The 18,056-nt window shown below is 46.0% G+C and overlaps 1 protein-coding gene across 1 annotated transcript; it reads right to left on the reverse strand.

Moving 5' to 3' along the window:
* Positions 1–1,347: 1,347 nt before the first annotated feature.
* LOC124683547 (probable carboxylesterase 18) lies at positions 1,348–2,739 on the reverse strand. Its single transcript, XM_047218044.1, has one exon. The coding sequence runs from the start codon at positions 2,729–2,731 to the stop codon at positions 1,697–1,699; it is 1,035 nt and encodes a 344-aa protein (XP_047074000.1). The 5' UTR covers positions 2,732–2,739; the 3' UTR covers positions 1,348–1,696.
* Between the last annotated feature and the right edge of the window lie 15,317 nt (positions 2,740–18,056).

Raw genomic sequence — 18,056 nt, forward strand, 5'->3', positions numbered from 1 at the left:
GAGGCGGAAAAGCTCCTTTTTCTACTCCACTATTTTTGGTAGGACCTTACTAAGAGGCTCCAACCAAAATGTTCTGAAGCCTCCGTCTCATGTGAATGTTTTTTTTCAAGAAAGCAACCGTAAATTGTGTTTGGATTTTCATCTCTAAACTTTAGGACGAACAAGGAAGACCAGATGCATGCTATAAGCTTGTTCATCCACCTCCCAACGATCATTTCTTAATGGTGCTGAATCACTATTACTCAAGAAAAAGGAATGCTATGCTCGCAAACTTTCATGGGGCACCTTCTTGAGCACTTCAAATTTTCCAGGGCGAAGCTTCAAGTAGGACAAGGTAGGTCAGCCGCCCTACCATGATTTTTTGTGAATATACTTAGATGTGCGTGTGTGTTTTTTCCTGAAAAATGGTTGAGTGGTCATACAAAAACGGACTATGTATGAGAAAGTTATGATAGTTTCAGTGAACACCGTGCAAAATCGAGTACAACCAAGAACCTAGACTATTTACCTCCAAAGATAGACTCATATCCTAAATTCAATGTGAATAATATTGCTTGTATTACATAGATTTATCATTGACCGGACCTTAATATATACTCCCTCCAGTCTCTTGTAATTGACTCGGATTTAGTACAACTTTGTACTAAATTTGAGTCAATTAAAAAAGAACGGAGGGAGTACAAGATAAACTTGAATTATTCATTATCTATACTCGCATGATTGAAGACTTCAGAGATTTCTAGATACTTGAAAGACATGTCATACTTTCTCCGAACGCATTATCACCCCATTGAAATGATATTGGTTTACCTGTAGCGGCATCAACAATTGAAAGGAATTTCTTGGCAACAAAGATAATCAAGACTGAGTTGCGCATCGAACGAAGCATAATTGAAAGCCTTGATTGTTTTAATTACATTGGATTTTTTTAAAAAGAAGTAAAGATTTGCCATTAGGTTGGCATTATTAGTATGTTTTTTAAATTCTACTTATAATCAAATATGTTTTTACTTTTATTTTATTGAGTGATTGTATTTGAACCATATACATCATTGCAATTTTAGGACTATTTTAGTATTTGCACCATTCAAGATTCACCCTATCTCAAAATAATTTCGTCCTTCGCCACAGCTCGTTTCACATGGGACTAAAAAACCCGATCATACAATTATATCCGCCTTAGTCACTTTAACTTTTCATCATCAACACCAAAACATGATTAAAGGTATATTGCAGATGAACTGTCTCCCTTTTTGGGAGTTGATGACAACAAAATTAAAGATCGCATACAAATATAGTAGAACAAGAACTACGAGCATTTATTTCAATTATTTACACGAGCTCCCCTTAAATGTTTGCAACTACACGTTGGGAGTAGTAAGAATCGCGTTAAAGAAAAACGCACATTTAGATATAGTCCGAAGATGGTGGGAGTTACAAAATTTCTTAACTATATTGGTTGCTCAGGCTATCTTAACCAGCATCTTGATAAGTAGTGTATGTTTACCTTATTAAGAATAATAGTAGACATTTTTCCAGTTGCAATTGATACATGGGTTGCTGTTGAGACGATGTAGGAGTAACTGGAGAGCTGTTATATATCCAATGATTTCTTGTCTGACGCAAACCCATGGCCACCATATTATACGCCTCGCCAGTTGAAGACCATGGAATGACTGATCAATTGAGCGGCGCACTAAAGATTGGACTTGTTGCTCTGGATGAACGCCTTCATTTCCTTCACGAGCTTACGGGCGTCGGGGAGCTCCGGGAACATGTAAAACGCGTGGATAGCCTCCGGGAACTCCAGCAGCTGCACCGACTTACCCTTCCGCTGCAGCACGCCGGCGTACCGCCGCTGCCAGTCCTGCAGCGAGTCGAAGCCGCCGACCACCACCATCGCCGGCGGGAACACCTCGGGCAGCTCGGCGTTCTCGTCCGTCACGTGCGCCGCCGGGTGGTCACGGTTGGCCCCTTCGGGCAAGAACGCCCTCCACGACCAATCTGACCGCTGCATGTTCACCACCGGCGCCACGCCCTCCAGCCTCAGCTCCGCCTCTGTCCGCTCCTCGCCCCCGAAGTACGGCTGCAGAAGGATGATGCCGGCAAGGCGGATGGAGTTAGAGCGAGAGACCCACCGCTGGGCCACGTGGTGGGCGATGTTGCCGCCGGCGCTGTCCCCGACGAGGAAGCAGCGGGACAGATCGACCGAGACGCCGAGGTCGTCAGGGAGGCCACTGGCGCTGAGGTGGTGGAGCACTTCCACGCAGTCGGCGTAGGCTGCCGGGCAGCGGTGCTCGGGGGCGAGGCAGTAGTTGACCGAGACGACGACCGCGCCCAGCTCGCGGCAGAAGCGGCGGCACATGCCGTCCAAAGGCGTGGATGCTGGGGAGAGTAGCGCGAAGCCGCCGCCGTGGGTGTAGACGATGACGGGGAGCGGTGATCCGGCCTGATCCGCCGCTGGCGAGAAGACGCGCGCCCAGAGGCCGCGGGACGCGTCGACGGTGACGTCGGCGGATCGGACGCCGAGCGCGTCCGGGCGAGCGCTGGCGCGGGTCTGGCGGTCGCCGAAGGAGAAGAGGAAGCGGTTGACGGTGCCGTCGGCTCGCAGAGCGATGTCGTAGGCGCCGACGAGCATGAAAAGCTGGAGCCGCACCGTCCACGGCAACGCCGGTGGTGCGGGCCGCGCGATCTCGGCGTCGGCCGTTGCTTGGCTCATGTTGGCCCCCATGTCGTGGAACAGCGTTGACTCAAGACTGAAGAAGAACCAAGCAAAATGATCTTCTTTTTTTTTTTTGAGATGAAGCAAAATGATCTTCTATTCCCGAATGATTCGGGGCCACCGCTTTTTCTATCCTGAAATCTTACGGGCAGGCGCGTGCTGGATGGACGTCCCGGGCACACCCACCAGGGTAGTCCAGTTGTCAATGAAATGGTAGGCTAGCTGATAGCATGTGTCATTTTTTAAAAAACTATAACTTTTAAACCGTGCGACCAAATTACAATTCGTTTTCACTACTAAAATCCTCATGACGAGAGCTTCGAAACTAGACCACATTTTCATATATTTTGACGATTTTTTTTAACAAGCAACTTTGATGCGCGGTAGAGCAACTTTATTGTGCAGCAAACCAACTTTAATGTGCGACAAAGCAACTTTGGTGTGCAACGAACATGTACATCTTTTGGTACACGAAGGCACAACTTTGGTGCCCGACAATAATTTTGGTGTCCATTGGAGCAATTTCAATGTGTGACGAAGCAACTTAAGTGCCCGCTGAGCAACTTTGGTGCCCGGCGACGGAGTTTTTGAACCTCGTGAGCAACTTTGGCGTCCGACCGAGCAATTTTTAGTGTCCTGCGAGCAACTTTGGTACTCGGCCGAGCAATTTTAGTGTCCTGTAGAGTAACATTAGGAGTTGTTGCTGCAGTTGTTGTGAAGCCTACCATCGTTGTGAATCAAGTGTTTTTGTTGCACACCAAAGTTGCTTTGCCGCATACCAAAATTGTTTTCCCGCACAACAAAGTTGCTCTGTCGTGCATCAAAGTTGCTTGTTAAAAAATTACCTCGAAACATATGAAAATGTGGTCTAGTTTCGAAGCTCTCGTCGTTCGGATTCTAATAGTGAAAACGGATTATAATTTCGCCTCACGGTTTAGAAGTTACAGCTTTTTTAAAACAACAAAATGATATCAGCTAGCCTACCTTTTTTGACAGTTGTACACATCTTTCCGTGTGAGCACTTTCCATTTTGGTATGACCGCTCAGAATAACTAACGGGCATGCGGCCGCTCGCTAGACGTGTCCTTTTTCTATTGCTCGGATCAGCCGCTACAGTCAGCACATGGACCCAAAACAAAAGAGAAATTACAAGCTGGTATAGATATATTGTACAATAGGCAACCAAAAAACGTTTTCCTTGCAATATTATGGTTCTTGTGTGGACGCAGATTTGGTGCACATAACTCTCTGTTTTCAAAATATTTAAACACTGTACATCTATGTTTTAAAAAATCGTCACATTTATTTCATGAGTACATGCACATGTTCTTAATATTCGTGCGAAGTTCGGAAGAAATTGCATTGTATTTTGAGCTATAGGAAAAAAACAATTTATGACTACGTACAGAGTAGATATTTGTTAGAAATTTATAGATAGGTGTTAGCCATTAATCTTTTTTTGTATAGCTAAACATATTTTTCTCCAAAATTCCTACCGCACCTTCGAAATGTTTATATGTATGTGAGTATTTTATTTATTTATTTTTAAATCCAAAAAATATGATTTTAAAAATCAGGGTGCTCATGCCAAAAACACATTCCGTTCTTGTGTCCCGATATTCATCATCGGCGAAGCTCCAAGCATGGTGAAGCCAGGAATGTGCATGGCACAAATTTATTCAGAGATATTCAGCTGAATACTTATTACTAGTAATTTTTAAAACCAAAATTCATATACTCTGTGTCTATAAAAGGGTGTCGAAACTGTGGATAAATTTACATGCACCATGATACTGAAATAGGTCTAGATACATTGAAATTTTAGCAATACTGAGGCATCCTATTATGTATTGTATATTTTCAAAGATATGAATAGATAAGAAATGGATTTTAGATATTCAGCCTAATTAGCACCTGGAAGGCTGACGCAAACATCGCCTTCTACGCTAGTTGGTCCGCGCGTGATGACCTGCATAGATGGGCATGGGCAACTCGACTCGGCCTGAAAATCCTAGGCTGGACGAGGCTAATATTGCACGTCAAGTCGATCTTGGGCTTGAATTTTGATCCTAGCGATTGGGCTTGTCTTGCGCCTCCAAAATGCGTGATTTCAGGCAGGAGTTAGGCGGGGCCACTCGGGCTGGGCTGGATTGTTCCATCTTTCGGGCCAGGCTTGGGGCGGACTCGGGGCTACATTTCCAACTTCGGGCTTTTTTAAGCCTGGGCTGCGTTTTGCGTAGGTACAAAAAACGAGACCTGTTTTCCAAGCGATCCCAACTTTTTCCATGTCTTGTTTCAGATTACCAAGAGGCCTATGTCATCATATAAATAGCTTGCTACGGAATTTCTGGTGGGGTAGCAAGGAGGGTAAAAGACGAACCTGTTGGGTTTCTTGGGAAGATATGATCAAGCCGAAGTTTCTCGGTGGGCTTGGCTTTCGTGATATAGAGTTGTTCAATCTTGCTCTATTGGCCCGTTAGGCGTGGCGGATTTTACAGGAGCCAGCCTCGCTAAGCGCACGGATTCTTAAAGCCGTGTACTTTCCAAATGGTGACTTCCTGGATGTTGGTGTAGGCTCATCCCCTTCGAGAATATGGCATGCAATTGTTGATGGGAAGGATGTATACTACAACAAGGTTTAATCAAAAGGATAGGTACAGGAGAAGGGACAAATATTTGGAACACTAATTGGATTCCTAGAGATTGTTTGCTTCGGCCTGCGACCTGTTTGATCCTCATACTGTGGCATGGGACATACAAAAGCTACAGACTTTCTTTTTGCCTATGGATGTGGAGGCGATCATTACTATCCCGCTGAGCATAAGGAGATGGGACGATTTTTTGGGCTTGGCACTATGACCGTAAGGGAATTTTTTCAGTCCGTTCCGCTTACCATATGTTGGTTAATACGCGGGATCGACGAACAGCATGGCTTGATGAAACGGCTGGATCGTCTGATACTAGAGCAGAGGAAAAGAGTTGGTCTCAGCTCGGGACAGTTAAAGTTCCAGCCAAAGTCCGGTGTTTTTGTGGCGCCTCGCGAGGAATTCTATCCCTACAGGAGATGTGCTACATCACCGGAATATGGCACATTATAGTACTTGCGCAATATGTGGCGAGGAGGATTCCTGGAAGCACTCCTTGATTGATTGTCACATGGCAAGGAGCGTCCACCTGAGGAAATCACTGATTTTATTTTGCACATTCAGGAGCCTCATGCAAAAGCGTGGCTGGAGACTATGATCAAAGCCCTACCACATGTGGATCTCACCAGGGTAGTGGTGACGTTGTGGGCGGTGTGGCATTCGAGGCGGAAGATCATCCACGAAGAAATTTTCCAAAGCCCAATGTCTACAAATTGTTTCATTGACAGGTTCATATCGGACCTGCAACTGACGGAACCTGAACCGACAAGAGTTTCTACCGTTGTTGCGCATGTTCAGCAATGGGTTCCTCCTCCAAGGGGAATGGCGAAGATTAATGTGGATGCAGCTACCTCGAAAGGCTCGAGTAGTGCAGCGTTCGCAGCTGTCGCGAGGACACACGATGGAAGTTTTCTGGGTGCCTCGTCTGTGGTGATGCAGGGGATCTCGGACCCGGAGACTCTTGAGGCCATGGCGTGTCGGGAGGGCCTAGCGCTAGCTGCTGATATACTCCTTCAGCAGTTTCGAGTGGCTAGTGACTGCAGGAATGTTGTGAGCAGCATTGACGGTGATGGCATGGGCTCCTATGGCCACATCGTCAAAGAGATCAAGGCAAGAGTGAGAGACTTCAGGACGGTACAATTTGTTCATGAAGGTAGATCGTCCAACATCGATGCTCACCGTCTAGCGAGGAGTTCTATTTATCTAGACCTGGGCCGGCATGTCTGGCTCCAGTCTCCACCTGAGGGTGTTTGTAATAGCTATAATAACATTGCTTAAATAAAGAGGTGGAGGAGATTCTCAAAAAAAAAAAAAAAACGAGACCAACCTAGGCACTAGCACCCATTGGCTTTTTTTAAAGAAGAACCGTGAGCACCCCAGTCGAATCCAGGATTCGAACCAGGGCGGGCTGCGTGCGCTCCCGCACCTCAAGCCACCAGAGTGGCACTTTTTTCTCATTTTTTGCGTAGGTATGATGACCTTATACAACATGTACTGATTAGGTGAATCATAGGACGCGTTTGGTAGCATGGGCCGAATTCTTGCACACTACGCTAGGGAGAAGAACTCCCTACATGTTCTAGACGGGACACGGGCCAGAAAAGGCCTCTCGTTTGGTCGCCTGCACAGAGTTTTTTCGGCCCGTGGAGAATTGGGCTCTGACCGTTTGGTAGGTCAGTTTTAAGGCCAAGTAGCATCCCAGAACGGCGCCCCTTGTTTGGTTGCAACCCAAAATTCTCTTGTGTTTACCTCTTCCATTCAGTGATGAGGTTACCAGTGATCAATACCGCACAAGCAAGCACACAATGCAAGATCAGACTTGAAAGATCATAGACGTTACGAAATAGTTTTAGACATCATTGTTCAGACACGACCATAGTTCACGAGACGACACGACACTTGTTCAGACACCATTAGACACTAGAGACAACATAGTAGCAGCGAGACAATACCAGTAGAGCTTCAGACATCTTCTTCGAACAGGACACACCTGGTGGCATTGCTATGGTCTGGGCACCTGCTCATCACCTTACTCCAGGTGTGGTCGAAGATGACCACACTGTACTCGAGAGTAGACACCTTTTTGAAGGTGAGGAACTGACCTATCTTGAGTTGATGGGCGATGGCGAAGGCCGCCCATCCCTAGTTGATGAATGCGTCGTTGCGTTCTCTCCTCGTAGTCATCCTCCCGCTGCAGCCACTGTTGGTGTGGACGATTATGTTCGAAGGGATGGGTCCGAACCACTTGACAAACTTGTTAGGGATTGGGAGCTGGCCGAAGGTGGGCTTGAAGATGATCCGGATGAACTGGTTCGGCCCTACCTCGTCGTGGAAGTGGCCGACGTTAGCCTTCCTTCCTCGACGCTTCTTCGACGGTCCCACACCGGGAACCTCAGCAGGTGCCCCAAGCATGATCTTCTCAGTCTGCACGAAGAACACATGCCATTAGAGGTGTGGCTGCTCACAAGGCCTCATATATTAGTTCACACGGCAGCTCAAGGGACTGCCCTCAAACTAAGTCTCTAGTGTGCAAGTAATGTGACACACACGACTAAGTTTGAGGGCAGCACATTGCCTTCTGTTGTGCCATTGTTAAATCACTGGCCAATGCAGAATGGAAGAACAAAGGCCTCATACATTGGGTCAGAAGGCAGACACATGGAGTGGCTACAAACTAAGTGTATGAGCTATACCTTGCTCCAGCTCCTAGATGATTTCTTTTTGTTGATGAAGTGCTTTTGGCTGGTTGACTTGATCAACTGCCCTTCACCTCCTAGCTCCTGGATGATCTTGCTCTAGGTCACCATGATCTACTGCTTAGTTTTGTTTGGTTTGGGTTTACTGAATGAACTGGACAAATGTGGCTGTTGGTGTGTTCTTACTAATGTTATTGCTGTCCTGTGGAGTTCATCCCTATCTCCAAGTTACTGTGCTACTTATAGCCCTTGGTGATGCTCTCCTTGGTCGACAACACCACTATGGTTGTGTGTTGTGGTGTCTTGCCCTAGTTTCACCATGGATGGGCGATGGGGAAAAGATCCTGGCTAGCTTTGGCTTTGGTTCGGACTTGATCCCCTCAGCCAATGCTTATCTGGTACATTTTCTCTTATTTTCATTGTCCAAGTGTCTTTGACACTTGTTACTGGACAATCTGTTTTCTTTTGTTTCTTATTTTGAAGGTTTCATGTTGATCAAGAATTGGAGAAGATCAAGTGAAGATCTTTGAAGATTTAGTGTAGGAAAATATTCAATATTATAGTCTTCTTTTTTATTTACTTATTTCTATTTTTTATTTGCTCCAATTCAATTGTAATATAAAAGGAATTATGTAAATACAATGTAATGTGTGTGTCAAATCAATAAAGCTCAAGTTTTACTTATGAGCTTTTTGTAATACTTATAATTTATTTATGAGATGTGTTGTATCAATGTTATATTGATTTGAGTTATGAATTATGAATTCATTTGAATTGTTGTTTACTTAAATTCATATTTGTTTGAAATCAAATTCAAATGCCAATTCAAATCCCTATCCAAAACCCTAGTTTCAAAAGAGATCATGTCGAAATTTATAGCACTCACATCACTCTAACCCTAATAGTAACCGAGAGAGAAACCTTGATCCCTCTTAGATTTTATGCAATTAAGCGCAAAAATTTCCCCCGTTTTGCAATAAAATGCACAATCCTTTTCTAAATCTACCCCGCATTTGTCCTATGTTCTGGGATATTACAAATACCCTCATCACTATCCCTCTCCTCTCCCTCACGTGTGTTCGTGAGTTTGGAACGTGCGCAGGATTGCAGGATTGGACTATTCTCATCCGGCAGCATGTCGTCGTGCTGTTGGGACACTGGTCCGAATATTGTTCTTCCGCTGGACCAGAGACCGGGAGACGTCTATACACCGTACGTGTCTAGAACTGCGGAGGGGCGACATTTAGAGCGCTTCATCGTTGGACTTTTTCACGACCTTGAGGTCGGCGTCATCATACAACTTCATCGACAAACGTTCATTGTGAATGTTAGGCTTTTCGGTCTTCAGGGGTATGAACATTGATCCCCTCCGTTACGTTGCATCTCCATAGAATATATCTTGGCTATATATATTTATCGTAGGATTTTTTGTTTTCTGCAACAGAACCCAATAAAATCGATCACCGACAACTGACGTGCACAGTTGGGATAGGCGGTGCGGAGAGTAGAGCACAAGGGAGATGGAGATGAGCATGAGAGGAGGAGGCTGGTGGCGGCGGTGTTGGCGCAGAGGACGAATAGGCAGGGCTTGTCTAGTAGTCTCTCGTTTTGACTCATGTATACCCATCCATGTCCAATCGAGGACCAACACGTGGCCCAACCATTGGGGATCGAGCGAGGCGAGCGATCCTACCCATGCGTGCGAGGTGGCTATTGTGGATGCACTGCGAGAGTCCCCCGAGGGTGCATCTATTATACCTTTAGATGTATAATTAGATTAGTAGAAGTGATACGTAACAACACCGTAAAATTCAAGGTAACCCGTAAAACTATTTAAGGGTTACCTTAGATTTTCACCCTAAAAGGTAAAACTTTGAATTTCTCATGTGTTGTTGCCCCCACTGGCATGCCGCTGCTACGAAGCCCGAATCAGCAAGCAGGTTTCTCATTGTCACAAAGAATCGTACCACCATTATTATTCCTCGGATCTTGGCTTCCATGCTATTTCTCGCCTCTGACTTCACCATGGAATGAAAAATACATGTCCCATGATGGCAAGAGATAGTAGAGCTTCATGTCGCTCCCTGATAAACCAAACATCCAGAAAAAAACATGGGTGCACACGACAAATCTCATATGACCCATCAATATCTAGGCATGAGAAGTCTAAGGAAATTCGTTGGTGGAGCCTGCTGTCGGCGTGGTAATAGTTAACACACGTCCGTTGGGAACCCCAGGAGGAAGGTGTGATGCGTACAGCAGCGAGTTTTCCCTCAGTATGAAACCAAGGTTATCGAACCAGTAGGAGTCAAGGAACACGTGAAGGTTGTTGGTGACGGAGTGTAGTGTGGCGCAACACCGGGGATTCCGGCGCCAACGTGGAACCCGCACAACACAATCAAAGTACTTTGCCCCAACGTAACGGTGAGGTTGTCGGTCTCACCGGCTTGTCGTAAACAAAGGATTAAACGTATTGTGTGGAAGATGATGTTTGTTTGCGAAGAACAAGTAAAGAACAATTGCAGTAGATTGTATTTCGGATGTAAAGAATGGACCGGGGTCCACAGTTCACTAGTGGTGTCTCTCCCATAAGATAAATAGCATGTTGGGTGAACAAATTACAGTTGGGCAATTGACAAATAAAGAAGGCATAACAATGCACATACATATATCATGATGAGTACTATGAGATTTAATCGGGGCATTACGACAAAGTACATAGACCGCTATCCGACGATGCATCTATGCCTAAAAAGTCCACCTTCGAGGTTATCATCCGAACCCCTTCCAGTATTAAGTTGCAAACAACGAGACAATTGCATTAAGTATGGTGCGTAATGTAATCAACACAAATATCCTTAGACAAAGCATCGATGTTTTATCCCTAGTGGCAACAAGCACATCCACAACCTTAGAACTTTCGTCACTCTGTCCTGCGATTCAATGGAGGCATGAACCCACTATCGAGCATAAATACTCCCTCTTGGAGTTACAAGTATCAACTTGGCCGAGCCTCTACTAGCAACGGAGAGCATGCAAGAACATAAACAACATATATGATAGATTGATAATCAACTTGACATAGTATTCAATATTCATCGGATCACAACAAACACAACATGTAGCATTACAAATAGATGATCTTGATCATGATAGGCAGCTCACAAGATCTAACATGATACCACAATGAGGAGAAGACAAACATCTAGCTACTGCTATGGACCCATAGTCCAGGGGTGAACTACTCACACATCGATCCGGAGGCGATCATGGCGATGAAGAGACCTCCGGGAGATGATTCCCCTCTCCGGCAGGGTGCCGGAGGCGATCTCCTGAATCCCCCGAGATGGGATTGGCGGCGGCGGCGTCTCTGGAAGGTTTTCCGTATCGTGGCTCTCGGTACTGGGGGTTTCGCGATGAAGGCTTTAAGTAGGCGGAAGGGCGGAGTCGGAGGAGGCACGGGGGCCCCACACGCTAGGGCCGCGCGGGCCCCCCTTAGGCCGCGCCACCCTAGTGTGGCGGCGCCCCGTGGCCCCACTTCGTTTCTCCCTCGGTCTTCTGGAAGCTTCGTGGAAAAATAAGATCCTGGGCGTTGATTTCGTCCAATTCCGAGAATATTTCCTTTGTAGGATTTCTGAAACCAAAAACAGCGAAAACAACAGAATCGGCTCTTCGGCATCTCGTCAATATGTTAGTGCCGGAAAATGCATAATAATGGCATATAATGTGTATAAAACATGTGGGTATCATCATAAAAGTAGCATGGAACATAAGAAATTATAGATACGTTTGAGACGTATCAAGCATCCCCAAGCTTAGTTCCTACTCGCCCTCGAGTAGGTAAACGATAACAAGGATAACTTGTGAAGTGACATGCTATCATAATCTTGATCAATACTATTGTAAAGCATATGAGATGAATGCAGCGATTCGAAGCAATGATGAAGATAATGAGTAAACAAATGAATCATATAGCAAAGACTTTTCATGAATAATACTTTCAAGACAAGCATCAATAAGACTTGCATAAGAGTTACTCATAAAGCAATAAATTCAAAGTAAAGGCATCGAAGCAACACAAAGTAAGATATAAGTTTCAGCGGTTGCTTTCAACTTCAACATATTTATCTCATGGATAATTGTCAACACAAAGTAATATAACAAGTGCAATAGGTAAACATGTAAGAATCAATGCACACAGTTGATACAAGTGTTTGCTTCTGAGATAGAAAGAATAGGTAAACTGACTCAACAATAAAGTAAAAGATTGGCCCTTCGTAGAGGGAAGCATGGATTACTATTTTTGTGCTAGAGCTTTTTATTTTGAAAACATAGAAACAATTTTGTCAACGGTAGTAATAAATCATATGTGTTATGTATAAGATATCTTATAAGTTGCAAGCCTCGTGCATAGTATACCAATAGTTCTCGCACCTTGTCCTAATTAGCTTGGATTAACATGGATTATCATTGCATAGCATATGTTTCAACCAAGTGTCACAAAGGGGTACCTCTATGCCGCTCGTACAAAGGTCTAAGGAGAAAGCTCGCATTGGATTTCTCGCTTTTGATTATTCTCAACTTAGACATCCATACCGGGACAACATAGACAACATATAATGGACTCCTCTTTAATGCATAAGCATTCAACAACAGTTTAAAATTCTCATAAGAGATTGAGGATTAATTGTCCAAACTGAAACTTCCACCATGAATCATGGCTTTAGTTAGCGGCCCAATGTTCTTCTCTAACAATATGCATACTCAAACCATTTGATCATGAAAATCTCCCTTACTTCGGACAAGACAAACATGCATAGCAACTCACATGATATTCAACAAAGGTGTAAAAGTTGATGGCGTCCCCGAAACATGGTTACCGCTCAACAAGCAACTTATTAAGAAATAAGACACATAAGTACATATTCTTCACCACAATAGTTTTTAAGGCTACTTTTCCCATGAGCTATATATTGCAAAGACAAAGAATAGAATTTTAAAGGTAGAACTCAAGTAATGTACTTTGGAATGGCAGAGAAATACCATGTGGTAGGTAGGTATGGTGGACACAAATGGCATAGTATTTGGCTCAAGGATTTGGATGCACGAGAAGAATTCCTCTCAATACAAGGCTAGGCTAGCAAGGTTGTTTGAAGCAAACTCAAGTATAAAAGGTGCAGCAAAGCTCACATATGAACATATTGTAAGTATTATAAGACTTTACATTGTCTCCTTGTTGTTCAAACACCTTAACCAGAAAATATCTAGACTCTAGAGAAACCAATCATGCAAACCAAATTTTAACAAGCTCTATGTAGTTCTTCATTAATATGTGCAAAGTACATGATGCAAGAGCTTAAACATGATCTATTTGAGCACAACAACTGCCAAGTATCAAATTATTCAAGACATTATACCATTTTTGCGGTCAGAAACCCACCGGCGGGCAGCGACGGGCAACACAGTAGAGCCGGGAGGCTCCCAGGACTGCGGCTGGCCCTGGTCCCTCGAGCGACGGCCCGCAAAGCCTCGGCACGCACGTCCGATGCTGGTGCAAGCGCGTGCCACCTGACCTATACCTGGTCAGGAAGGTGATGGATTTGCTTCGCTTAGTTTCCTGCATGGCATACACGTAAACATTAAATACGAGCCTCGATCGGCTCTCAGGTTGTCCTGCGAATCGGCTCAAGGAGCCGATTCAACCATGATCCGTATGAGGTATACGATCACATGGTGGTCCTGCTTGATCAAAATAAAGCTAAAACGACCTACGACGATTTAGGGTTTTCACCACATAATCGGAACATCCTACGCGTGGTTGAGCCTGGCAGCCACGCACGGTGATAATAAACCGACCCTAGATAAGGCCTAAAAACCAACATGAAGTTGATCCCCGTAACATCTCATCTAGGGCTAGCAAACTACACCCTACGTGCTACTGGATCCTCCAACCCGTTTGCAAGGCCTAACTATGCAGATATTAAACTAATCCTTGAAGAACAAGGAGCAATCATAACGGATCGGATCTACGAAATAATGATCAAGCGAGGTGCCGCCCTTACACCTAAGATGGGTGTAAGGGCGGCTAGACGCCTAAGGGTTGCATGTACGAAAGCATGTGACACGATGAAACAATGCTAACCCTAACACATCTATGATAACTACGTTGCTCGCCATCAACAATGCTTCAGCACGAGGAACGCATGAACAACGAATAAACGTGTACTACCTAGATCGCAAGAGGCAGCATGATGCTTACCCGGAAGAAACCCTCGAAACAAGGGGTTGGCGATGCGCCTAGATTGGTTTGTGATGAACGTGATTGTTGTCTTTCTCAATAACCCTAGATACATATTTATAGTCCGTAGACTTTCTAACGTGGGAGTAATCCCAACCGTGCACGAGCCAAATTCTATCTAACCGACACGTATCCTACTATATTTACAGATACACGGGCAAACTAGCCCAAACTTTGTATACAAGGCCGATTCATGTATTTCTTCCGGGTATATTCTTCAAGCCCATCTTAATCGCGGCCCACCTCTGATCCGGTCAAATTCTGGTGATAACACATGCCCCCCTGGTTTTGGAAATGATAATTCCAAAATCACTCTATTTTTTTTTCGTCGGGTCATGTCGTGGCAGAGCAGAACTGCCACAGAGTCTTTCATCATGTCGCCTTGCCTTCTCAGCTTCTCTGCGTGAATTGATAGATTCGGCACCATGTCCTCGAAAACCGTTGCGGCATTAAATCTCCACTATATCCCCTCTTATTTAACCACGTCGAGCAACTTGCTTCTTCATCCTCTTCCTCAGTACCAGACACCGAAAAGCCCTCCTCCACCATGGACTCATCCTCCTCCTCTGTCGCATCGGCTCTCTCCTTCCAATCCTCTTCCTCAAGCGAGCCGATGCCAGAGCACAACCAATGGGAGGAGCCGGAGTGGGACTTCGACTTCGTGCCCGATGGCCCACCCGAGGCCCTCGTCGGGTCAGATGGTGATTTGCCCCTGACCGATGGGGAGGACGACCTCCGGTTCCTGATTGATGGAGAACTGGTGGCGGAGAGTGAGGATGACCTCCTCTCTTGGGGTAACTTCGCTCCCTCCGGCGAAGAGGAAGAAGAGGAGGATGAAGAGGACGATGCCTCCTCCGACGAGGAGGAAGAGGAGGGCGACACTTCCTCCGACGAGCCGCCGGCGAAGCGCTTCCGCGGCTGGGCCTGGTCGGATGACGACGAGGACGATGATGACGAGGAAGAAACCCCCGTCGAGGGCTACGGCAGTAGCGACGAGGAGCTCGCCAGCAGTAGCACCGGCGGCGGCTACAATGGCGACGATGAGGACAGCGACGGTCCCTAGAGCAGGGGCCAATTAGTATAGGACTAGCAGTAGCAATCTGCCCTCCTTTTATTCTTCCGCTCCTGAGCAATCGGCTCCTCCTTGTAAAAAATCCCTCTTGAAATCAATGAAGAAGGGTTCCATGCTTAATTCTTCCGATTATCATTGTTCGAGAAGCCGATGGCAATACATCGGTCCTTGCCCAAAACGCCAACAAGGCCAGTCCCCCAATCGGATGTAAAATTGAATGGTGACCTGAAATAACAGTTGTTCCTTCGAATCAATAAAGTTGTTCTCCCAATTTGATTCTCCATTTATCCAATTCCAAGTCTTCCGTTTGCCGCACCAAGAACCGATAGCAACGCATCGGTCTTTTCCCCTCAAACACCCATGATGCCAGACTCAAATACCAATTTAGACAGTCGTCCAAGCACTCCTCAAATTCAGACTGTAATTTGATATCTGACCATAATACTTCGCAACCCTAAAGCCGATGGCTGTTCATCGGCTGTTTTGAAAGTCCAGTCTCCAGGTTGGATAGTTTTGCTGATGATGTCCCTTCATCTCCTTGCCGCAACAGGACGGTCCAGACCCTGTAAGTGATGACGGCTCCCCTTTCAGATTCCTCCCAACAGCTCCGGTGGTCCTCTTTTGCAAAATCTCACCACCTTTGAAGAAGGTTGTGATGCAGAGCCAGCCGATGACACCTAAATCGGCTTCAAATAGCAGAGTGTCTGCTAAGTCAACTACCCCCCCGAGCCTCAGTCAAGGCGAGAACAGTGGTGAGGAAAGTAGCTGCCAGGAAGACTCTGAGGCGTCAAAGCCCTACTCCAGCTAAAGAAGGCTTGCACATAAGTTCCATCCTTCTAGGCTTCTGCAGCATACTTGTATTTCTTCTACAAACCTCCCCTGAAGAAACTCTAGCGAGGACACACAGTCCAGTCGAAGGGACTCGAGCTCGGGCAATTCTGAGAAAACCACCCGCAGAGCCAGCCAGACTTGCCACCGTCGGCTTCCAAGAAAAGGTCAACCCCTGAACCTGCCGTTTCCCAAACTCCCATCAAAGAGGGGCAGGGCAGCCTACGCACAAAGAGTCGATGCATCAAGAGAGCTCGCAAGAAACCGCAAGCCTCTCCATCAAACCAGGAGATATCAAACGTAACTTCATCCTCTCCTCGGCTCATTGAAGCTAAGGAAGCTCTCATCGTTCACTCCCTCGAAGAAGCAGAAGGCCTCAAAGTTAAACTGAAGACCGACTTGGCCGAAATCCGCGCCTTGAACACGCAGCTGGTAGCAGGCAAAAACGAAGATGATGAGGCCGAGATCGCGGAGGTGGATCGTGTTCGTGCTGATGCCCTCCATGCCCTCGAAATGTTCCTTCAGTAGAGTCTCCCTGTGTAATTTGTTCTAGAGTCGATGGTCGTGCATCGGCTGTACTAGTATACTGTTGTCTTCGCATATTTTCTCAAGTCGATGTCTGTGCATTGGCTATGATTCGCATATTTTTTTTTACTGGCCGATTTAAAATCGGCCCCCATATCTCACTGCCCATGTATCGCACATGTTCATCTGATTAGGTGCCCCCCGAGCCGAATCTGTCAGGTAACTGCAGATATCAGCTCTGTAGTTAGCCAAGGTACTGTACTTGAACATCGGCTCCGTCAGGACCAATGTTGACTTCTTCCAGCTCGTCGACCGATGTAAACCTCGTATCCCCGCTTTCCGCCGCCCGTTAGATCGACGTTGAACACGGGCCGAACGTATGGTGAGGATAATTTTGGCCGATTGCTGGAATCGGCCTCCATGTTGATTGAATTGCTCAATGAAGGTTTACATCTTGGTCTTGCTTCAGTATAACTACGTGACATGCTTGAGACGAGATTATCCCTTTTATTTCTTGGGGCCGATCACAAGGATCGGCCTTGCCATGTTCGTCCACAGAATGTGTTGCTCTTGTTACACGGACAGGCCGGTGGATAAGACCAGTCTCACCCCGTTTTTCGTCACGTCGATGCGCTCGCAGTCGTCCAAAGTGATGCCTGAGAGTGGCTCTTGGCCTGCCGTCTCCCAAACGTTCATGCCAGCCGTTGAAATCTCGGCTGAGTCATCTGCGTGGACGACCTCTACTTCATCTCCATCCCACTGTATTAAACATTGGTGCATCGTGGATGGAATGCAACAGTTGGCGTGGATCCAATCTCTCCCTAGCAGGACAGCATAGGTGCTCTTGCTGTCGACAATAAAGAACGTCGTGGGGATGGTTTTTCTTCCTACGGTCATATCCACGTTCAGAACACCTTGCGCTTCAGATGCTTGGCCGTTGAAATCGCTCAGTGTAACGTTGGTCTTGATCAGATCCGAGCTAGAGCGTCCCAACCGACGTAGCATGGAGTATGGCATAATGTTGACTGCCGCTCCGGTGTCCACCAGCATCTTGTTGACAGGCTGTCCATTGATATAACCTCGTAGGTACAGGGCCTTTAGGTGTCTGTAGCTTCTTTCTCGTGGCTTCTCAAAGATAACTGGCCGTGGGCCGCCGTCAATGTGCCACAGGTGCTTCGTCCAATTCTGGAGCACAAAACTCCGCTGGAAGGATGAACACCATGTTTGTGCCAGCCGATGTCTGATACGTCCAATTTGCATCACTATTTTG

The sequence above is a fragment of the Lolium rigidum genome, chromosome 1 (genome assembly GCF_022539505.1).
Source record: "Lolium rigidum isolate FL_2022 chromosome 1, APGP_CSIRO_Lrig_0.1, whole genome shotgun sequence".
Lineage (NCBI taxonomy): Eukaryota > Viridiplantae > Streptophyta > Magnoliopsida > Poales > Poaceae > Lolium > Lolium rigidum.

Coding starts and splice junctions, on each gene's coding strand:
- LOC124683547 (XM_047218044.1), bottom strand. CDS start 2,731: ATGGGGGCCAACATGAGCCAAGCAACGGCCGACGCCGAGATCGCGCGG.